General features: G+C 43.1%; 1 protein-coding gene across 3 annotated transcripts in view; it reads left to right on the forward strand.

Annotated features, from left to right (window-relative positions):
- The window catches only part of fam184ab (family with sequence similarity 184 member Ab), a 228,215-nt gene that overhangs the window by 126,865 nt on the left and 76,825 nt on the right, over nt 1-24,525 (forward strand). For all 3 annotated transcript variants that reach the window (XM_068025446.1, XM_068025447.1, XM_068025448.1), the window contains exons 9-10: nt 10,109-10,259; nt 21,302-21,514. In XM_068025446.1, the coding sequence (XP_067881547.1) occupies nt 10,109-10,259; nt 21,302-21,514 (364 nt within the window). The remainder of the gene's footprint in view (nt 1-10,108; nt 10,260-21,301; nt 21,515-24,525) is intronic.

The raw sequence follows: 24,525 nt of genomic DNA on the forward strand, positions 1-24,525 counted from the left end.
CCATTACCTCAGTGTCTTCAATTAAAATTTCTTATCCGCATCCCTGTCTTTCATCTCACCCTTGGACCCAGTTGTCGGAGTGATCCACACTCTGAATAATGGCACAAGATTAGGACTCATATCAATGAGACAGAGATTTTATTTGACAACATACAAGTAATACAAGCAAGAAATACGTCCATATACTCACCAGCGGGAGGTTCATCAAGGGCTTGAATGCATCAGCATTCAAGGTTGTTCTTAAAGCTGAGTTCACCCAACGGGCTTTGTTACACACTTATACCTTGTAACACACCTCCTTGAACAGTTTCTTTGTCTGCAGTGTTACTCATACTCAGTCAGTATGGTCTCAACATGAAACTGTGGGCCTGCACCTCTTATCTGTACCTCTCAAGGCCACATCTCTTATATTGCTCAGCTTAGTTCATCCCTTTTCTCTTAGTAATCTTCCATTCTCCCTAGACCTTAATTGTATTAGTTTATTATAATCATGCTTTGTTAGCTTAATTAGGCATCCTTCTCATTATATGCTACCTATCCCATCATGTTCTATGCTTATGTCAAACCATTTAACTTGAGCTGATGCACTTTCCTACAGACCCCATGCTGTCTGCTGTCCATGAACCTTCCACCTCCATTCTCTTCTTTGAGTCTCCTCCTGATGCATCTTTGACCAAGCTTTTGATCACTCCTCTTGGTAATATCTCATTCTTTGCTTGGCATCTATTTTTAAAAACTCCACCTCTTTAGGTCATTTGTCCTCTGTTAAAAGCACTATATAAATGCAAGTTACATTGGAATAGGAGCATACCATTCAGCCCCTCAAGCCTGTTGTGCCATTCAGTTAGATTATGGCTGATTTGTATCTCAACTCCATTTACTCACCTTTGTTCTGTATTGCTTGTTACACTAACCTAACAAAAAGCTATCAGTCTCTGTCTTGAAAATTTCAATTGACCCAGCATGCACAGGCTTTTGGGGGAACACGTTCTAGATTTCCACGACCCTTAGTGCGAAGAAGTGCCTCTTGATCTCATTCCTAAATAGCCTAGCTCTAATTTTAAAATCATGCCTTCTTGTTCTGGATATCCCCATTAGAGGCAATATGTTCTTATGTACTCCTCTATCAAATCCGTTTCTCATTTTAAACAACTCAATTGGATCACCCCTCAACCTTCTAAACTCCGGAGAATACTGGCCAAGTTTATGCAACTCGTCCTCATAATTTAACCATTTTACCTTGGTATCATTCTGGTGACTGTGCACTGTTCCCTTTCCAAGGCCGATATATCTTTCCTGAGGTTTGATGCCCATAACTCATGCAGTACTGTTGTTAGAATTAGAATTAGAACATTAGAACATTACAGCGCAGTACAGGCCCTTCGGCCCTCGATGTTGCGCCGACCTGTGAAACCATCTGACCTACACTATTCCATTTTCATCCATATGTCTATCCAATGACCACTTAAATGCCCTTAAAGTTGGCGAGTCTACTACTGTTGCAGGCAGGGCGTTCCACGCCCCTACTACTCTCTGAGTAAAGAAACTACCTCTGACCTCTGTCCTATATCTATCACCCCTCAACTTAAAGCTATGTCCCCTCGTGTTTGCCATCACCATCCGAGGAAAAAGACTCTCACTATCCACCCTATCTAACCCTCTGATTATCTTATATGTCTCTATTAATTAGAGATTAGAGAGATACAGCACTGAAACAGGCCCTTCGGCCCACCGAGTCTGTGCCGACCATCAACCACCCATTTATACTAATCCTCCACTAATCCCATATTCCTACCAAACATCCCCACCTGTCCCTATATTTCCCTACCACCTACCTATACTAGTGACAATTTATAATGGCCAATTTACCTATCAACCTGCAAGTCTTTTGGCTTGTGGGAGGAAACCGGAGCACCCGGAGAAAACCCATGCAGACACAGGGAGAACTTGCAAACTCCACACAGGCAGTACCCGGAATCGAACCCGGGTCCCTGGAGCTGTGAGGCTGCGGTGCTAACCACTGCGCCACTGTCCTCCTCACCTCTCCTCCTCCTTCTCTCTAACGAAAACAACCTCAAGTCCCTCAGCCTTTCCTCGTAAGACCTTCCCTCCATACCAGGCAACATCCTAGTAAATCTCCTCTGCACCCTTTCCATAGCTTCCACATCCTTCCTATAATGCGGTGACCAGAACTGCACACAATACTCCAGGTGCGGTCTCACCAGAGTTTTGTACAGCTGCAGCATGACCTCGTGGCTCCGAAACTCGATCCCCCTACTAATAAAAGCTAACACACCATATGCCTTCTTAACAGCCCTATTAACCTGGGTAGCAACCTTCAGGGATTTATGCACCTGGACACCAAGATCTCTCTGTTCATCTACACTACCAAGAATCTTCCCATTAGCCCAGTACTCTGCATTCCTGTTACTCCTTCCAAAGTGAATCACCTCGCACTTTTCCGCATTAAACTCCATTTGCCATCTCTCAGCCCAGCTCTGCAGCCTATCTATGTCCCTCTGTACCCTACAACATCCTTCGGCACTATCCACAACTCCACCGACCTTCGTGTCATCCGCAAATTTACTAACCCACCCTTCTACACCCTCTTCCAGGTCATTTATAAAAATGACAAACAGCAGTGGCCCCAAAACAGATCCTTGTGGTACACCACTAGTAACTAAACTCCAGGATGAACATTTGCCATCAACCACCACCCTCTGTCTTCTTTCAGCGAGCCAATTTCTGATCCAAAGCTCTAAATCACCTTCAACCCCATACTTCCGTATTTTCTGCAATAGCCTACCATGGGGAACCTTATCAAACGCCTTACTGAAATCCATATACACCACATCCACTGCTTTACCCTCATCCACCTGTTTGGTCACCTTCTCAAAAAACTCAATAAGGTTTGTGAGGCACGACCTACCCTTCACAAAACCGTGCTGACTATCTCTAATGAACTTATTCTTTTCAAGATGATTATAAATCCTGTCTCTTATAACCTTTTCCAACATTTTACCCACAACCGAAGTAAGGCTCACAGGTCTATAATTACCAGGGCTGTCTCTACTCCCCTTCTTGAACAAGGGGACAACATTTGCTATCCTCCAGTCTTCCGGCACTATTCCTGTCGACAATGACGACATAAAGATCAAGGACAAAGGCTCTGCAATCTCCTCCCTGGCTTCCCAGAGAATCCTAGGATAAATCCCATCTGGCCCAGGGGACTTATCTATTTTCACACTTTCCAAAATTGATAACACCTCCTCCTTGTGAACCTCAATCCCATCTAGCCTAGTAGCCTGAATCTCAGTATTCTCCTCGACAACATTTTCTTTCTCTACTGTAAATACTGACGCAAAATATTCATTTAACACTTCCCCTATCTCCTCTGATTCCACACACAACTTCCCACTACTATCCTTGATTGGCCCTAATCTAACTCTAGTCATTCTTTTATTCCTGATATACCTATAGAAAGCCTTAGGGTTTTCCCTGATCCTATCCGCCAATGACTTCTCGTGTCCTCTCCTTGCTCTTCTTAGCTCTCCCTTTAGATCCTTCCTGGCTAGCTTGTAACTCTCAAGCGCCCTAACTGAGCCTTCACGTCTCATCCTAACATAAGCCTTCTTCTTCCTCTTGACAAGCGCTTCAACTTCTTTAGTAAACCACGGCTCCCTCGCTCGACAACTTCCTCCCTGCCTGACAGGTACATACTTATCAAGGACACGCAGTAGCTGCTCCTTGAATAAGCTCCACATTTCGATTGTGCCCATCCCCTGCAGTTTCCTTCCCCATCCTATGCATCCTAAATCTTGCCTAATCGCATCATAATTTCCTTTCCCCCAGCTATAATTTTTGCCCTGCGGTATATACCTGTCCCTGTCCATCACTAAGGTAAACCTAACCGAATTGTGATCACTATCACCAAAGTGCTCACCTACATCTAAATCTAACACCTGGCCGGGTTCATTACCCAGTACCAAATCCAATGTGGCATCACCCCTGGTTGGCCTGTCAGAAAACCCTCCTGCACACACTGGACAAAAACTGACCCATCTAAAGTACTCGAACAATAGTATTTCTAGTCGATATTTGGAAAGTTAAAGTCCCCCATAACAACTACCCTGTTACTGTCGCCCCTGTCGAGAATCATCTTCGCTATCCTTTCCTCTACATCTCTGGAACTATTTGGAGATCTATAAAAGACTCCCAACAGGGTGACCTCACCTCTCCTGTTTCTAACCTTGGCCCATACTACCTCCGTAGACGAGTCCTCAAACGTCCTTTCTGTCGCTGTAATACTCTCCTTGATTAACAATGCCATTATTGATGTTGATGTTCTCAATGCTGCAGGGTAAAGAATTATGATGAACTGGGAATAAATGATCATTGAGTATCACTGCACAAAACAACATGCAGTAATGCCACAATATTTTTTAATTGTAGCTATAATCTTGCATCTTCTCTTCTGACACGACTGCCTTTGGACTTGAGGAAGGCTGAGCCACAGATCAGAAAGGTGCTTTCTCAGAACCCAAACTCGCATCAAAAACAGTTCATCAACATCACATCTTGAAGCAAATGACAGCCAGAGGTGCACACGATGAACAACATATTCAATGAGATTCGAGTGAAATCACAGGATGAGCTCCAGGCATGGATGAGCAAAAGGCAGTGCTGTTGGCCAAAGAAGGGACATCCTGGTAGTAGACAGATGCCTCTATGATTACGTTTGATGTGTTGCTTTAGGATTCAGACCTCATGGGGTCAGCTTTCTTATGCTGATGGTGTATGAGCATGAACACATACTTTAGTCACTGTCTTAGGCAGTCCCTCAGGTCACAACAATAACCATATTGGTGTTGAAAGAAATCTTGATGCAGCAAAGCAGACCGACCATTATTCAGTGTGTGGCAAACAGATTACAGTGACTGAAGTATGTCTATCAAGAGGCACAGTGGACATGATCTTCACAGCAAGACAACTCGAAGAAAAATGTCGGGAGCCGCACCAATCTTTATACATGGCCTTCTTTGACCTCACAAAGACTCTATCAAGCAGGAGGGATTACATGCTGAACAACATATTCAGTAAGTTTCAAGTGGAATCACAGGATGAGCTACCAGGCATAGATGAGCAGAACTCATGACTTTCTTCCACTTCAGGGTTGTAGGTCCTTAGATGACTGAATAGTCCAATTCAGGATCCGCACACTCTGCCACAGGTGGTAAGGCGAGTGAATGGAATGCTCGAAATTCCGAACGCTCCTTCTGCTGTTTGCACTTGGTCACTGCCTGGGCATGTTGACGTTGTTCAAACTGGCTGGCAGCGTTTTCTTCTCCATTTGGACGGTCTTGGGCAAGAGATTCCCATGAATCAGTGGAGATATCCATTTTTTTCAGGGAGGCTTTAAGGACATCCTTGTAGCATTTCCTCTGCCCTCCTGGTAATCTCTTGCCGTGATGGAGCTCAGAGTAGAAAGCTTGTTTTGGGAGTCTTGCATCAGGCATGCAGGCGATGTGGCCAACTCAGTGCAACTGACTAGCCATAACCAGTGTCTCGATGCTGGGGATGTTGGCTTGGGAGAGGACACTGATATTGGAGCATCTGTCCTGCCATTGAATTTGCAGGATCTTGCGGAGGCACTGCTGGTAATATCTCTCCAGGACTTTGTGATGTCTGCTGTACAGTGTCCACGTTTCCGCCGCGTACAGGAGGGCAGGTAAACTGTAGAGGGCAGGTAACTGCGGCCCTGTAGATCATGAGCTTGGTGCCAGGTTTGAGTTCTTTGTCATCAAACAGTCTTTTTCTTGGATGACTGAAAGCTGCGCTGGCACACTGGAAATGATGCTGTGTTTCATAGTTGATGTCTGCCCTTGCTGAGAGGAGGCTCAAGGTATGGGAAGTAATCAGCATTGTCCAGTGGTTCGCCGTGGATCTTGATAGCCAGGTGGCAGTGTTGCACTGCGGGAGCAGACTGGTAGAGGACATCTGTCTGCTGGATGTTTAGCTTAAGGCCCATTCTTTCATATGCTTCTGTGAATGCATTGACGAGGGTTTGAAGCTCGACCTCTGAGTGTGTGCGTAGCAAGCATCGTCAGCATTCTGCAGCTCGATGACAGAGGTTGGAGTGACCTTGGTTCTGGACTGGAGGTGACGTAGGTTGAATAGTTTTCAGTTCATCCTGAAGAGTAGATCTACTCCAGCAGGGACCTTAAAGGAGATGAGGTGGAGGGTTGCAGCGAGGAAGTTGGAAAAGTGCGTTGGTGCAATGACACAGCCTTGCTTGACCCCAGTTTGCACTCTGATTGGGTGAGTGGCAGATCCTTTGGCAAAGATTACAGCTTGCATTTCGTCATGCAGCAGGCGGAGGATGGTGACGAATTTCCTCGGGTGGCCAAATTTGAGCAGGATGATCCATAATCCCTCCCGGTTGATGGAGTGGAAGGTCTATGTGAGGTCAAAGAAGGCCATGTATAAAGGTTGCTGCTGCTCCGTACATTTTTCTTTGAGTTGTCTTGCCGTGAAGATCATGTCCACTGTGTCTCTTGATAGACATAGTCACTGTAATCTGTTTGCCACACACTGAACAATGGTCTGCCTACTTTGCTGCATCCAGATTTCTGCCAACACCAATATAGTTATTGTTGTGAAGGAGTATCTTCTGCCATTGACCATTTTGCAGTTGCAGTGGGGACAACAAGTGGTGCCAAGAGAAAATTGATTTGGATCATCTTTAATTAAATTCTTTACTGATATGGAAGCATTGAACTTCACACGCCATGATGCAATAATGGATAGCTTCAGTGAGTTTTAAGTTAGCATGGAGTCAACTAAGTGGGGCTTTAGAGATCTTCTTGTAGTTTAGAGCTTTGTGCTTGACCAGATTAGACTTCAGGAGGTTTTCTGCTAGGTTATGTGTGCATTGCAAAACAAGTGGTTTGGTGCATTTGAGGTATTAATATGTATCGGCATGTGAGTATTTGGTCTTCCTTAGTGAGTACTGTGCACAATATCCTTGGCACCAGTGTGAAGTCCTCCGTCACCAGCACATGAAGGTGGAAACAAAAGCAGTTGCAAGGAAAATTTGCAGATAGAGTAACAAGCCATGTAGACCATGGTCTCAATTCACTATATACATAGAGCAAAGCAACAAGTGACATTGATAATGTTTATTAACATGTGCCATTACATAAATAAAAACAGAGCTCTTCATATATGCCTTCAAGTTTGTCCTTTTAGTGTGCTTATCAGGAATGTAGACAACCCTGTTAGAATATTTTAACATTAAACAGGGAAGTGGTGGATACCAAGCAGGAAGTTAGAAGATTTTGGAGGAGTCGGAAAGAGAGGAGGAAATACTCATTAGCTGTCATGCCAGAAGAGCAGAAGATGTAAGCTGTAACCTAGGGCTAGAATTTGAGTGTAGTGGTGGTTTGGAGGAAAGCGTGGATGAACTTGAAGATGAGGATATTGAATTTGATGCTTCTATGGGATAGGGAGTCACTGGAGGTCAAAGGCAATTGGTTTGCAGAACTTTTGCTGGATAGGCTATGAACCACAGAGTTGTTTGTTGAGACAAGGTATATAGTTGAAAAATAATGGGGATAAACACCAAAGGTGCATCAAATAGTAGATATAAGATAGTACTGTAGAATGTTATAAGGACCATGTGCAGAGCTCATTAGAGCCTTATCTATCAGTCTGTCCTCTTAAATTGGCTTTGCTGTTATTGGCTTTTAATGTTAGTCCACAAACAATACTATGGTAAGGCTAGTGACACGGTTCAGTATGCAACACACAGTTGTTACGGCCACGTGGTATGAGGTGTGGAAGTGTTTTTGTTATTAGGGTTTTAATCCCTTTGTGTGTTATTTGCCTAATAAACAGACAGTGACCGGTTTCCTTATAAGTTTGAAATAGAAGATTAATTATTTCTTGAACAATATGCCTTATCCCAAAATTGTCACAACTGCGCCCACTCACACATTCACTTGTACCCACTCACACATTTACTCACTTCCGCACACACACACGGGACAGAGGCTAGAATTTTAGGCAACCCCAGCGAGCCAGATGGTGGCGGGGAAGTGGCGTAAAAAGGAGCGGGATGCTCAGGGAGTCCTTCCCAACCCGCTTCCGCCTCCGCTGCACTTTACGTGGGGGGGTGCGGAAAACGGGCCGCCTACCTCAGGCCAATCAAACCCTTGTCAATTGCCAATTAACGGCCACTTAAGGGCCTTCACCCGCCACCACGGGGATTTCGCCCATGGCAAGCGGGCATCCTGGAGCCAGGAAAGCTGGCGGCCTCTCAGTGTTTTGGGGATGGGCCCTGACAAACAGGTGTCCAATTGAGGGCTGCCCCCGCTTCCCCAACCACCCCCAGGACCCAAGACGCTCCCCTCCCACCCACCAAACGACCACCTTTGCCTCGCTGGGGCCCAACCGATTACCCCTGGCAAGGCAACCCAAACTTACCTGCACTCCTGGCTCGATGTCCTTGGCTGGGCTGCGGTCCCAGCAGTGGCCACCGCTCCCCGTGGTACTGCTGGGCCTAAGAACTGCCAGCCCGATAATTGGCCGGCAGCTCAATGAGGTGCGACTTCCTCCCTCAAGCGGGTGGAAGTCCCGCCACGGGACAATTAAAGCCTAGGGACCTTTAAAATGCAGGACGGATCCCCAGGCTAGGTGGAAGCAGGTTCACCACTGACTTTTACATCGGTAGCCAGCTCCCATCTGCCTGTCATAAAATCCAGCCCAGCAAGAGAGGAAAAAGGGTAAGTAGTTTGAAGTGAGGTAGGGTTTTGGGGTTCACAGTAAACCTGTTGAATTTTCTCGGAGATCATTTTCTACTTAGTTGCAGGCTTGGGGTGTTTGTAAACTTTCCTGTTGGTTGAAAGTTCAGTATGAAGACAAGGGATCACTTCCAGTTCTCTGCTGCAGAGGTTGAATCGTGAAATTCACAATAGGGCTCCTTCCTTTTTGGTTTGCTAGATTTCTCCCACTCTCAACTGGACAAGCTACGGTGATGCTTTTTCCTGGATAGCTCTCTCCCTCTTTCTCTCTTCCCCCCTCCACCTCCCTCCCTCCCTCCATCCTTCCAGATAGCTACCTTTTAAGCTAGAAATCTCTCACATCTTGCTTCTCTTGGGAGAGACAGATCTTCATGTGGTGACCAACATTAGCCCATGGTGTGGTTACTTCATACCTTCTTTGCTTCAGAAGAACCCATTAAATTCAAAAATGTATCTTGACGGCTTCAGGATGGGTGTAATTGACACCTCTTAGCTTTGGAATGTATCCTTTTGTCCTTGCCAGACAGAAGACAGTTTGAATGGACAAGACCAGTTCTTTTGACCTTCAGTGGCCATTTTGAAGCACATTGTCCACTTTTCTTTTCAAAGAAAAATATTTTTTATATGTCTTCAGGTTGAGTTCTGTATTTTCAATCGCTGCAATTTACGTGAGCGTAACACATTGTTAATTCTGACAGTTCTGTTTGGGGAATTTTGATACGTTATACCCTACGAAAGTTAGTTGTTGGAAAAAATTCCATCTGCTTCTGCTATGGCAACTGCTTTTCCATGCAAAGTTATGTGTAGGTTTTTCTTCTTGCTGCTGTTTCTCTTCTAATCATTGACCTCTGTAACACTGAATCAATCCTCTATGTGCCATTGAACATACAAAAAACCTCTACTTATGTGTCTGTTCTGCTTCTGTTCCAAACTGTGTGGACTCCTTTTGCAGTTGTAATTCAGGGTTTAAACTGTTTATATCAATGCATCATTTGGGAATATTCACAAAGCTTTGAAATTTCACTCAAAGGATCTTAAATTGGCTTTTCACAAACCTTTGACAAGCCACCAAGTTGCATTTTTGTAACAGGTGTGCAAAAGGGAAAAATTTCAGTATCGGAGAGTTAGGATTATTCTTAATGTAAACTAGAATTTTTTTTCAACATTAACTGTTCCTTTATTTAATTACCTAAACCCGATGAATTGAGGAAACTCACTGCCTAAGTGCTTTTTATGCTTACATATACAACCCAAACCTTGTCAACATTTTTGTATTTTATATTACTGAAGTAAAATATTTATCTTAGGGAACAACAAGAGAAACTGTGTGAGAAGTTAGAAAGACAGCATGAAGATGAGAAACGATCTGCTCTGACTCAACTATCACATCTGAAGGACCAGGAAAACAGTGCAGAGAAAGAAGGTTGGCAGAAAAAGGTGGAAGACCTTCTGAATCAGGTAACTGAGTCTTCTTAGTTATACAACACTAATATCTAAAAGCAATTTATACTTTGCAAAACTTTCCTTCATCTGATCGTAAAATAGCACTGATGAATATAAGCCAAAAAGAAATTGCATTTCTTTACAACTGAAGCTTGCTCTTTTTTATTGTTGCACAAATGCATCGGTACGATCGCTTTAAGTAGCGTAATAGAAATATAACGAATGTAAAAAAAATTGTCATAGCTTTACTGGAAGGTTGTAACTAATTTCATCACACATGTTTATATTTTTCCCTAATATTTTGTCAGTTACCTCTTCTCTCCTGAAGGCAGTAACTTATGCTAGGTTATAATTCCACCAACAGCAATGGTGGGAGCTTTCTGGTAGTGAGTAACCATTCTGTGTATGACCTTCTTGCCAATGAGTGTTGGTGGAGTTCCTTTTTTTTATTACTCCTTCATGGAATGTGGGCACCGCTATCGAGGCCTGGAAGGTGGTGGTGAACCACTGCAGTCTGTATGGTGAAGGTACTGACCCTCTGTACTTCCTAGGGTCCAACCACCCATTGTATATTCCCTTGCCTTGTTAGTCCTCCCAAAATGCATCACCTCACACTTCTCAGGATTAAATTCCATTTGCCACTGCTCTGCCCATCATACCAGCCCATCTATATCGTTTTGTAATCTGAGGCTTTCCTCCTCACTATTTACGACACCACCAATTTTCGTGTCATCTGTGAACTTACTGATCATACCTCCTATATTCACGTCTAAATCATTAATGTACATACAAACAGCAAGGGTCCCAGCACCGATCCCTGTGGTGCACCACTGGTCACAGGCTTCCAATCGCAAAAACAACCCTCGACCATTACCCTCTGCCTCCTGCCACTAAGCCAATTTTGGATCCAATTTGCCAAATTGCCCTGGATCCCATGGGCTCTTACCTTCTTGACCAATCTCCCATGTGGGACCTTATCAAAAGCCATACTGAAGTCCATGTGGACTACATCAACTGCGTTACCCTCATCTACACATCTAGTCACCGCCTCGAAAAATTCAATCAAGTTTGTTAGACATTATCTCCCCCTGACAAAGCCATGCTGACTATTCTTGATTAATCCCTGCCTCTCCAAGTAGAGATTAATCCTGTCCCTCAGAATTTTTTCCAATAGTTTCCCTACCACTGATGTTAGACTTACCGGCCTGTAATTACCTAGTTTATCCCTGCTACCCTTCTTGAATAATGATACCACATTCACTGTCCTCTAGTCCTCTGGCACCTCTCCTGTGGCCAGAGAGGATTTGAAAATTTGTGTCAGAGCCCCTGCTATTTCTTCCCTTGCCTCACATAACAGCCTGGGATACATCTCATTTGGGCCTGGGGATTTATCCACTTTTAAGCCTGCTAAAACCGCTAATACCTCCTCCCTTTCATTGCTAATTTGTTCAAGTATATCACAATCCCCCTCCTTGATCTCTACACCTACATTGTCCTTCTCCATCGTGAATACAGGTGTAAAGTAATTGTTTAAAAGCTCACCTACGTCCTCTGGCTCCACACACAGATTGCCACTTTGGTCCTTAATGGGTCCTACTCTTTCCCTGGTTATCCTCTTGCCCTTAATATACTTATAAAAACGCCTTGGGATTTTCCTTTATCTTGCCCGCCAATGTTTTTTCATGCTCCCTCTTCGCTCTCCTAATTACTTTTTTATGTACCCACCTACATTTTCCATACTTCTCTAGGGCCTCCGCTGTTTTCAGCCCCCTGAATCTGCCATCAGCCTCCTTTTTTTCCCTTAATCAATCCTCTATATCCCTTGACATCCAGGGTTCCCAGGACTTGTTGGTCCTACCCTTCACCTTTATGGGAACTTGTTGGCCCTGAACTCTCACTACTTCCTTTTTGAATGACTCCCACTGGTCTGATTTTCCTACAAGTAGCAGTTCCCAGTCCGCTTTGGCCAGATCCTGTTTTATCATATTGAAATTGGCCTTCCCCAATTCAGTACCTTTATTTCCAGTCCATCTTTGTCCTTTTGCATAACTACCTTAAATCTTACAGAATTATGGTCACTATCCCCGAAATGTTCCCCACTGACATTTCTACCGCTTGTACGGCTTCATTCCCTGGGATTACTGCCCCTTTTCTTGTAGGACTTTCTGCGTGCTGACTCAAAAAGCTCACCTGTATGCACTTTAAGAATTCCGCCCCCTTTCAGCCTTTTGCACCAACATTGTCCCAGTTAATATTGGGGTCTTATAGATGGTGCACAGTGTGCTGAGCTGCTTTGTTTGTTTTTGTTAAGCTTTATTTCAGAATTAATAATGCAAATTATTTAAAATTCTAGGGCATTATCACTTTTAAAAACTAATTTTGTTTTAATTCAAGGGTTGGTTCACTATCTAAAGCAGTACGCGTGAAAATATTTTGATGTATAGAATATATACAGGATATGAGAAATGTTAAGCCCAGTAAAACCGCTTTGGCCGAACAACCCTGCCCAACGACTAAATTCTTCTTGTTGCTTAAGTTCCTTTCATGAATCTTTCCCAATAACGTATTCCACAAAAATATTCGTAATGACTACTGCTTACTGCATCTTCATAAATTTTTGTGTTGTGCTGCAGGGCTAAGCCATGTGTAGACCTGTTCTTTTCCTCCTGCCAGATCCAATGTGTTTGGATATTGTTGAAAATCAAGGAAACAAGCCAGGGATTAATGCACTGCTGTACTGCATATAAATAAAAATATCGAAAGAAGTACATTAATGATGTGTGTATCTCAGAACCTGATTTTCAGTGCCAGGGTTTCAGAACTCCAGCAGATCCATGGCTATTTATATACCCCATAAAATAATAATACCACACAGTGCGAGATGGCAGTGGCTCCCTTGCCTCCTTGCTTAGACACTCCCCATTGACCCTCTCATTACTGCCAGGTAGAACCTGACTCTTTGCTTTTATAAACCTTAATTTATTTCACCTTTGTACAACAATACTGAATATCCACTGGTTATTAAATTTGCTTAGTCAGTTGAGGAGTCACCATCAATCCTCTGCAACACATCATAAAAGAGGCAGTTGTAGGGGCCTGACTAAGAAAAAATTATTTGCCTCTTGGTTGTAAGTGCATCTCTGTCACTGACCATGGAAATCACATGTCTACTTGGTCTAATGTTTTCATATGTTTGTGTTTATATTTAAGTCTTAGTTATTTTTAAAAATTTGTTCATGGGATGTGTGCGTCGCTGGCTAGGACAGCATTTATTGCCCATCCCTAATTGCCCTCGAGAAGGTGGTGGTGAGTCGCCGCCTTCTACCGCTGCAGTCCTTGTGGGGTAGGTACACCCACAGAGCTGTTTGGAAGGAAGTTCCAGAATTTTGACCCAGTGAAGGAACGGAGTCAGGATGGTGTGTGGCTTGGAGGGGAACTTGCATGCGGTGGTGTTTCCATGCATCTGCTGCCCTTGTCCTTCTAGGTGGTAGAGGTTGCGGGTTTGGAAGGTGCTATCTAAGGAGCCTTGTTGTGTTGCTGCAGTGCATCTTGTAGATGGTACACAGTGCTGCCATTGTGCGCCATTGTTGGAGGGAGTAAATGTTTATGGTTGTGGTTGAGAAGCCAATCAAGCAGTGTTGTTGGAGCTGCACTCATCCAGGCAAGTGGAGAGTGTTCCATCACACTCCTGACTTGTGCCTTGTAGATGGTGGACAGGCATCGGGGAGTCAGGAGGTCAGTTACTCGCCACAAGATTCCGAGCCTCTGACCTGCTCTTGTAGCTATTTATGTGGCTACCTCAGTTCAGTTTCTGGTCAATGGTAGCCCCTAAGATGTTGATAATCGGGGATTCAGTGATGGTAATACCCATTGAATGTCAAGGGGAGATGGTCATTGCCTGGCACTTGTATGGCGTGAATGTAGTATGCCAATTATCTGTCTAAGCCTGAATGCTGTCCAGGTCTTGCTGCCAGTGACACCCATATCCTATGAAAGAATAAAAAAAAGTTTAAGAATACCTGCGCAATCTTTGAGGGCGTTGGTTTTACCAGTTCTGACTTTTTGGATGGATTTACCCCAGCCAACTTTTCTCATCAGGTGATGTTCATTAACCTATATGAAATAAAAATAATTGTTTAAGTCCATTATCCAACTGTGTTGGAGCATCTTAATGGTGACTGCTATTACTCAACTCTCTTTGCTTACTCTTAATCTGAATCAGATGCAAGCACTTATTGGCATGATCTTGATCTGTCTCTCAGCTGCTGCTCAGAACCAATACCTCCTATTCATGTCCTTCATTCCCTTTGCCTGAAGCTGGCTTCAGTTACAGGCCCCTGGACTCATTTTTCAGCACGTCTTCCTGACCTTGCTCACGGAATAGGAGGGTCAATGTTGTTTCGACCAGGTGAGAAAGGTGTCCAGGGGTCTTTTGCTGCCTTTACCTGGTCTTATTATAAAGGGTTTAATTTTAAACACACTGGGTTTTTGTAATCTTTGTTCACAGCTTTCCAATTATAAGACAAAGAAACAAACACATCAGGTTTTCTCAGGTTTAAAGGAGAAAAGTGAAATTTATTTAAACTTAAACTCTAATACGTTTAACGCCTACGGCTATACGACACGCCCACATTAGCATGCACACGCGATATACACACTCAGATAGGGACAGAAAAGAGAAGAGGGAAATATAGTAGAGAGGGGTTTGAGGCAATATGTTGTTTACTGTGCTTCAAGCTCACTTGGTTGTAGGTAGTATTGTTGTTTGTCGGGGCTCAGTGTTCTTCTTAAACCTTGATCACGTAGGAGACTTTTCTCTCTTTGAGGTTCATGTGTTTTCAATGGATTCCAACGCTGATGAGAAATGAGATGAGAGCAGACAGTAGAGAGGTCTTCTCAAACCAGGAGCCAGGAGCTTTGAGTTCAAATCCTCTGTTGGAAGTTCAAATTCAAAAATTCCCACAGTCAGTCGGTCATGTGACCAAAACTGGTCTGACCACTTCTGTGTATTCAGCTATCTTAGTAGTTAACCTGGAATGCTTCAATGTCTGGTAATCAAAAGTCCATTGTTGGTTGAATGTGTCAGGACATGGTCCTTTGTCCCTTATTCTAACACTGCCTGTTGCCATGCAAATGTCTTTCCAGTCAGGGGCTTGCAATTTTAAGTTTTAATGTTCATGTGGCGAAATAATGTGTGCCTCAATCTTGGCAGGTGGGGGGTTTGCCTCACAGTGTCAACTTGGATTTTAAAAAATTGGCTTATGGCCAGAAAACAACAAGTTGTGGTGAACAGTTGTTTTTCAGACTGGAGGTTGGTAGATAGTGATGTTCCCCGATGGTCGGTGCTAGGACCACTGCTTTTTTCTTTGATACTTTTTCTGTGCTCCAGAACTTGCCGCGTCCCGAGCCAAGCTGTTCCAGTCCAGCTACAATACTGGCACCTGCCCGGCAATGCAGAAAATTGCTCAGGTATGTCCTATGCACAGAAAGCAGGACAAATCCAGCCCGGCAATTACCGCCCCCTCTGTCTACTCTCAACCATCAGTAATGTGATGGAAGGTGTCGTCAACAGTGCTATCTAGCGGCACTAGCTTAGCACAAACCTGCTTAGTGATGCTCAGTTTGGGTTCCGCCAGGGCCACTCTGCTGCTGACCTCATTGGTTCAAGCATGGAAAAAAGAGTTAAATTCCAGAGGTGAAGTGAGAGTGACTGCCCTTGACATCAAGGCAGAATTTGACCGTGTCTGGCATCAAGGAGCCCTAGCAAAACTGGAGTCGATGGGAATCGGGGAAAACTCTGCTGGTTGGAGTCATACCTAGTGCAAAGGAAGATGGTTGTAGTTGTTGGAGGTCAATCGTCTGAGCTCCAGGACATCACTGCAGGAGTTCCTCAGAGTAGTGTCCTAGGCCCAACCATCTTCAGCTGCTTCATCAATGACCTTCCATCCATCATGAGGTCAGAAGTGGGGACGTTCGCTGATGATTGCACAAAGTTCAGCACCATTCGCGACTCCTCAGATACAGAAGCAATCCATGTAGAAATGCAGCGAGACCTGTCCAAACTTGGGCTGATAAGTGGCAAGTAACATTCGCGTCACAGAAATGCCAGGCAATGGCCATCTCAAACAAGAGACAATCTAACCATCTCCCCTTGACATTCAGTTGCATTACCATCGCTGAATCCCCCACTATCAACATCCTGGGGGTTACCATTGACCAGAAACTGAACTCGAGTAGCCATACAAATACAGTGGCTACAAGAGCAGACTACGAATCCTCTGGTGAGTAACTCACCTCCTGACTCCCCAAAGCCTGTCCACGATCTACAAGGCACAAATCAAGAGTGTGTTGGAATACTCTTCACTTGCCTTGATGCGTGCAGCTCCAACATGCTCAGGAAGCTTGGCACCATCCAGGACAAAGCAGCCTGCTTGATTGGCACCCCATCCACAAACATTCACTCTCTCCACCGCTGATTCACAGTGGCAGTAGTGTGTACCATCTACAAGATGCACTGCAGCATCTTCTAAACCCTTGACCTCTACCACCTAGAAGGACAAGGGCAGCAAATGCATGGGAACACCACCACCTGCAAGTTCCCCTCCAAGCCACACACCATCCTGACTTGGAACTACATTGCCATTCCTTCACTGTCGCTGAATCAAAATCCTGGAACTCCCTTCCTAACAGCACTATTGGTGTACCTACCCCACATGGACTGTAGCGGTTCAAGAAGGCAGCTCACCACCACCTCCTCAAGGGCAATTAGAGATTGGCAATAAATGCTGTCCTAGCCAGCGATGCCCACAGCCCATGAATTAATAAAAAAAAATGACTTGGATATTGGAATACAGAATAAAATTTTAAAATTTGCCATTTTTAACAAACTTGGAGATGTGGCAAAGAGTGAGGATGATACCAGTAGACTACAACACGGCATAGATAGGATAGCAGAATAAGCAGACAGGTGGCAGTTGGAATTACTGCAGAGATATGTGAAGTGATGCATTTTGCCAGAAGGTATAGGGAGAGGCAATATAGACTTAATGACACAGTTCTAAAGAGTGTGCAGGAACAGAGGGACGTTGGAGTTCATGTGCATCAATTTTCGAAGGTGGCAGGACATATTGAGAGAGTAATTAGCAAAGCATATGGGATCCTGAGCTTCATAAATAGAGGTATTGAGTGCAAAAGTGGTATAGTTATGCTGAACCTTTAGAAAGCTCTGGTCAGGCCACAGCTAGAATATTGTGTCCAGTTCTGGTCACCACATCAAGGAAGGATGTAAGGGTGCTTGAGAGGGTATAGAGGAGATTGACCTGAATGGTGCCGGAATGAGGGAACACTGCAGCAGGCCGAGTACAGAAATCTGGGCCTGAGAGCAGAATGGTGAATTAAATGGCAAACAACCGGAAGCACGGAGTCATGCTTGCAGACTGAGCGGAGGTGTTGTGCAAAGCCGTAACCTAATCTACGTTGTAGAGGAGAACTCTGTTTCTGTCTCTAAAATTGCCGCCAGACCTGCTGAGTATTTCCAGAATTTTCTGTTTTTGTTTCAGGTTTCCAGCATCTGTCTTATTTTGCTTCATAAATAATGGGCTAAAATTTACTGGCCCCCGCACTGTGGCATCGAGGGGCCACAGTGCGGGGGCCAGTAAAATTTTGCGGGGAGAGGCGCGCCACCACCCACGACGTCAAGAAGGGCCCGCTGCATATTACCGGCAGTGGGCCCTTCATCTGCATATTGAAATGAACCTAAATGAAATGCAAATAAACTTAACTGTAGGCAGCGGAGGTTCCATGCCGATTTTACCGACTCCGAACGCAGCTCGCTCTCCTTCGGAACTCCGCATGGATTTCCGGGATGAGATCCTGCTGGGGAGGGGGGAGGAATAAACTTTTCAGGTCAGGAAGGATGGAGGAGCAGGGAAATCAATTTTTATTGGATGTGGGAATGGTGGGAAGGGGTTATCGGCCAAATGTTAGAAGTTTGGGGTTAAAGTGCGGGTATTGATATGACCATTGTGGGGGGGTGGTTGGGGAAGGGCCTCCATCCCAAAATTTTTTATTTAATAAAATGTTATAATGCTACAACTTTAAATATGAACATTTTACTGAAGGGCTTAAAGCCCTTTAAAAATAGCACCGGCACCTGCACGGTGGTGCCGGACGCTATTGATGGGGATGCGGCGGCCACCCCCTCTACATCATCGGGGGTAGCTGCTCCGCCCCCTCTATTTAAATGAGCCCCCGTGCGTAATATCGCGGGGGCTCAGGGACGAGTGTGCCGCCATGAACTGCGGTGCACTCGTAAAATTCAGCCCATTGTTCTTGCTTTGATCACTGCACTTCCCCAAAGCCTTTCCAAAGCAAAATAATTGTTGAAAGGAGGAAGAAGAAATTTTTTGCTGCATTTCTTTTGTTATTCTTAATAATAAACACATTTTCTGAGTATTTTCATAGTGCACACTTTAACAGATTTTGTAGTATCAAAACTCTGAGAGAACCTAATATGACAGAAGTCTTCTATGCTTTTTAGCAGTCTTTTTTAATTTCAAAAGCTGTGTTTTGATGTGACTTTTGAATTATATGCTGCTTGCATCTTGTATATACAAAGTACTTTAATAACCAGTTGTTGATCCAGTTCTTTTAAAATTCAGTCCAATTGTGCAAATATTCAAGATGTCATTACTTTAACTATATTTTTTGAACTGTGTGACAAAATTATCACACTGTTCACAGTAAACATTTGTATTTTCTTTCCATTCTTACTCCAAAGTTTGTTTCTTGGTTTCACAATTAGATTCTGATTTTTTTTTTGATTCCTGTGATCTTTTTCGTAGCGGCACTTTCTAGGTGAAGCTTTACAAAAATCTATCAGTAATGTAAGTGAGATGCGATTTTTATTCTGCCTGATAACTGATTTGTAGGCGTGGCATGCTTGCATTACTCGATCTATTCATTTTAAAGCATAATTTCTCTGACCACATACTACTATACCTTGGAAAAATAGTGCATTTGTTTTAAAATATGTGAAATTTTAAAACTAGCTTTAAAATAATGCAGTATTCATTTGCCTGTAAATATATATTTTTTATATATATATATACACACATATATATGAATATATGTGTGATTGTTGCATGTTTGCATTGTTTGAATTGCTCTCATTTCTCATAACATGACCTGCATTAACTTACAGAAAGATTTAACCAAGAGATAACTAGATCCAAAATTGTGAAATTTAATCTTAAAAGCAGTGCCCAGCATATGAAGAAATAACATTCTTGTTTTAAAAGGTACATAAATTTCATTTAAATGATCATATAATTTTAAATGTTGCAAAGGAGGATATTTATCAGTCTTATTATGTTTTATGACCAAAAATTGCTTGGGAACAGACAGTTTGCACAGAACTGTTTCTGCTTCTCACTTCTTCCAAAAAATTATATGTTTTGTCCTGGTAACATAAATGAGGCGTGCTGCACATAAGCTACCTTTCCCATTCATTTCTTGACTTAGCAGTGCTGCTGTACTTCATAAAATATGTTTCTGAGCTGCCATTTCTCAGTATCGAGTTACCACTTTTCCGAACATACGGGATTAGATGGCAATTAACTAGTTTACTGTGGTTGAGATTGATGTATTTTCTTTAGAAATTCTGGTTAAAGAGGAATTAAGAACAGTGGTTTGTAAGTTTCCTCTCTAATAGGAATAATTGTGGCCCAGTCAGCAGATTTTATTTAGAGCCTAGATTGAACGCTAATGTAATTGGAATGCAGAGTTAAAAGATGCCAACAAAACCAAGCGCAAAACTGGTCTGTACAACTTGTACAGTGATTTTTTTTCTTTTACCTGTAAATGCAAAAGCAGTATAAAGTTGACATTTTATAATCAAAATTGAATATTGAATGATGGAATTTCACTATCCTCTTGTGCATCAAGCAATGTGGCTTATAAGCTTTACTCCATATTTAACTTCTGAAGTTCAAAAAAAGGTATTTTAATATGCTCACATATCTGCATGAAATATTCTGCAAGTAGACTTTGTATTGTGCATGAGAAGAAAGTCATTTGATAGAAAGCAAACTATCACTCGCGTTGGCTGTAATTTGAATGGTTGTTAATTTTATCTTGATAGGCTCTTTAGAATAGAATATATGCATGTTAGTTTTTTTTTTAACTAACACATGTTCTTAAGTACAATCTAATAGGATTTGTAATCATGAATACAATTTACTAAGGTACAGCATTTCTGTATTTCTAAGACAATTCATTTACAACAGTAATGTTGAAGAGTGATTTTTAAAATATAGTGCAGTTCTTTTCGGATTCACTGTCCCATGTCTGTGGACATCCTGAGGATGTGAAATACACCATGTATATGCAAGTTCATTCTTTAACACGTAGGATAAGGGGGGGAAAAAACTAATAAAAATGAAGCTTAGTATGAGGACAATCCAGAATTTTTCATAAGTGCAGCACAGATATTTAAAATTATATCTTCAGCACTATTTGTTGGTACTCCTACTATGTCACACCAAGTCAACTACATGGAATAATTTTCTAATGTTTTGCTTCTGTCCAGGAGTCTTGCTTGCCAAGAGCAAGAATTGTTAGTGCACTATGGTCAGAAAAATATATTACATTTTGGGTGGGCAGAACCAAGTGTGAGGTTGGAAAATTAACCCTTATATGCTCAAAACTACACTCTACATTTGCACAATTATTTTCTACAGCTCCTGAACTAAAAAATGAAGTGTGTGAGCATTCAAGTTCAAGAATATCTTTGCTCAAATTGCTGAACTCCAGAGAATGTTTGCATACAGATCCATCTGTGTAGTGCAATGAAGGTTATTGTTCTAATATCCATCAGTCATTTGTCATCGCTTTTAATCTGTAAGGAGAATCACCACTCCACAGCTTGAGGTTAAATCTATGAATTTGTTTAACTTACCAAATCAAGCTCAACCTAATTTAATTACTGTCTTTCTATTTGATTTACAAACATTGCTATTTTTAATTTCTGTTTCACTGTTAAATTCTGTCTGCTGTAGATCTCCTTACTGAAGCAAAGCCTGGAAATGCAGCTATCCCAGTCTCAAGATTCCTTGCAGAAACTACAGTGCCAGTTCAATCGTGAGAGACAACGGCTTACACAGCAAATGCAAGAGATGGAAGATGAGCATAAATGCAGACTGTCATCTTTGGAGGATGCCCACCGGATTGCTTTTAGAAATATGGAGAAATCCAAGGACTGCGAATGCAAGGTATGTTATTGTAGTAGTGTGCTTTCAAATGTTGAACTGTTTTTTTGTGCAATTGTCAGGTAAATACATTCTCAACCAGTTAAATAAAAGCCAACTGCAGTTTTTTTTTTCTTTTGATACAGCACTGAAACAGGCCCTTCGGCCCACCGAGTCTGTGCCGACCAACAACCACCCATTCTGCACCCAGTGCAGAAGGTTTTAGTTTCGGCAGGCGTCAAGATCGGCGCAGGCTTGGAGGGCCGAATGGCCTGTTCCTGGGCTGTACTGTTCTTTGTTCTTGTTCTTATACTAATCCTACATTAACCCATATTCTCTACCACATCCCCACCATTCTCCTACCACCTACCTACACTACGGGCAATTTACAATGGTCAGTTTACCTATCAACTTGCAAGTCTTTGGAGGTGGGAGGAAACCGGAGCACCTGGCGGAAACCCACGCAGACACAGGGAGAACTTGCAAACTCTGCACAGGCAGTACCCAGAACTGAAACCGGGTCGCTGGAGCTGTGAGGCTGTGGTTCTAACCACTGCGCCACTGTGCCACCCTGGAATAATTCCTGATTGAATGACTTCCTCACGCATACCCCTAAAATAGAAGACATGTCTATAATATTGAAAGTCCCCCAAGCAGGAATTTAGATTATAGCGTTAGGCTACTGTATTCCAACTAAAACTTTTTCCTTTTTTTTTTATGTCGATCATGGAGCTCTTTAGATCCATGCTTTTGATACCTTCAGACTTGAGTATTACAGTGTTCACCGAGCTGGCTCCCATCTTCGCCCCTCCTTAAACTTCATCTCATCCTAAACTCTGTATCCTAAATCGCACCAAGTCCCATTCACCCGTCACCCTTGTGCTCGCTGACTTACATTGGCTCCTGTTCCACCAGTGCCTTGATTATACTAGTCTCATCCTTGCATTCAAATCACTCCGTGGCTTCACTCCTCCCTTTGTCCTCCTCCAGCCCTACAACCCTCCAAGAACTCTGTGATCTTCCACCTCTGTCCTCTTGTCCATTCTCACTTCCTTCACTACACCACTTGCTACTGAGCGTACAGCTGTCTCAACTCCAAGATCTGGAATTCCCACATTAAACCTCTCCGCGTCTCCACCTCGCGCTTTTAAGACGTGCCCTAAAACCAACCTCTTTGACTGAGCTTTTGTCCCCTGTCCTACTATCTCATTTGTGATGTTCTTGGGACCAAAAGTAAGATTCAGCCAGATTCAGTAAGAGACACAGAACTGTTTCACGCTGCAAAACATGGATTCCTTTTATTATCCTTTCTTTTCCCAACTCCCTCTGCTGATATCTGTGTGTATGGTATCCCCAAGTAAACAAAATGCACAGCGCAATTTTCAAAACACTACACCCCTCTGCTTCTTAGTAAATGAGCGATATAGCATGTTTCAGTGGTTTACTTTCATAAGTGTAAACAATAAAAAACATAAATAGTTCACTTCGTAACTTGGTCACTTAGTTTAGTTTAGAGATACAGCACTGAAACAGGGCCTTCGGCCCACTGAGTCTGTGCCACCCATTTATACTAATCCTACACTAATCCCATATTCCTACCACATCGCCACCTGTCCCTATATTTCCCTACCATTTACCTATACTAGGGGCAATTGCTAATGGCCAATTTACCTATCAACCTGCAAGTCTTTGGCATGTGGGAGGAAACCGGAGCACCTGGAGGAAACCCACGCAAACACAGGGAGAACTTGCAAACTCCACACAGGCAGTACCCAGAATTGAACCCGGGTCACTGGAGCTGTGAGGCTGCGGTGCTAACCACTGCGCCGCCCATAAGTATGGGCACTTAAGTATGGTGGACGTCTTCTATCAAGAGTAGGATATCGTCTGACATCAGATGGAGTCTCATTTGACTTATGTTCTTCATCTGAGATGTTGATGTTGGAGTCAGATCCAATGCTTGAGTGTTGTTTTCAATGCTTTGAAGAATGACACGTTTCATGCAATGATTTGCAAACCGTACTTAGCAATGATCATTGATCCTTTTGTGTTGGTTACAACAAATGGTTGGATGTCATAGGAGTTGTTTACTTTCCAACCTGACCATCACATTTCACAAGCACTTTACTTCCTGGCTTTAGCAGTGTAGCTCTAAGTTTCATGTTTTGCTCACAGTTTCTGTTCTTGATTGCGTTCGCTTACATGTTGATCATTAGCTCCGCAGGGTAGCTTAGGAAAACGTGTGCGCATAGGATGTGCAAAGATGAGTGTAGCTGGAGGTTTTCCATTAGTAAAATGAGGAATCGCTCTGTAATTACAAAGAAAGCAATGCAACTCTTGCTTTCATGACTTGCTCTCAGCTGCAGCTGTACTTATCACTTTTTTCAAGGTACGCATAAATCTCTCGACTTCTCCATTAGTTCTTGGCCAACGTGGTGTGATTTTTCGATGAATGAACCCTAGGTAGTTTGCAAATTTACTGAACTCATCGCTGTTGAATGGTGGTCTATTGTCATTTCTAACTGTTTGAGGGATTCCAAACAAGGCGTGGATCTGATCAAGCTTTGGGATGACTGCTTTCATTGAAGTAGACATAAGTCTACTTTTCTAATATTTGTCAGTTCCGAAGAAGGGTCACTGACCCGAAACGTTAATTCTGCTTCTCTTTCCACAGATGTTGCCAGACCTGCTGAGTGATTCCAGCATTTCTTGTTTTTGTTTCAGTAATTCCACGATTGGGAATCTGCTGTAGTCATCAGTGACAACAAGCAGGTTCACCATGGGCAAATCTGCAAAACAATTCCATCTTCGGTCCATAGTCCTGGAAGTAATTCAGATGTCTTGAGAGGATTTGACATTGTGGTTGTTCGAAATGGCAAATACTGATTGATTTTGTGTTCAACCATGTGGTCAATTCCTAGGAAACATACCTTTTCCAGAAAGAGTTTGGTTTTTGACAGTTCCCTGGTGACCCTCATGTGCTATATCAACAACACATTCCCTCAATGAGTGTGGAATGACAATACAGTTGTTGT

The sequence above is a fragment of the Heterodontus francisci genome, chromosome 3, assembly GCF_036365525.1.
Source record: "Heterodontus francisci isolate sHetFra1 chromosome 3, sHetFra1.hap1, whole genome shotgun sequence".
Taxonomy (NCBI): domain Eukaryota; kingdom Metazoa; phylum Chordata; class Chondrichthyes; order Heterodontiformes; family Heterodontidae; genus Heterodontus; species Heterodontus francisci.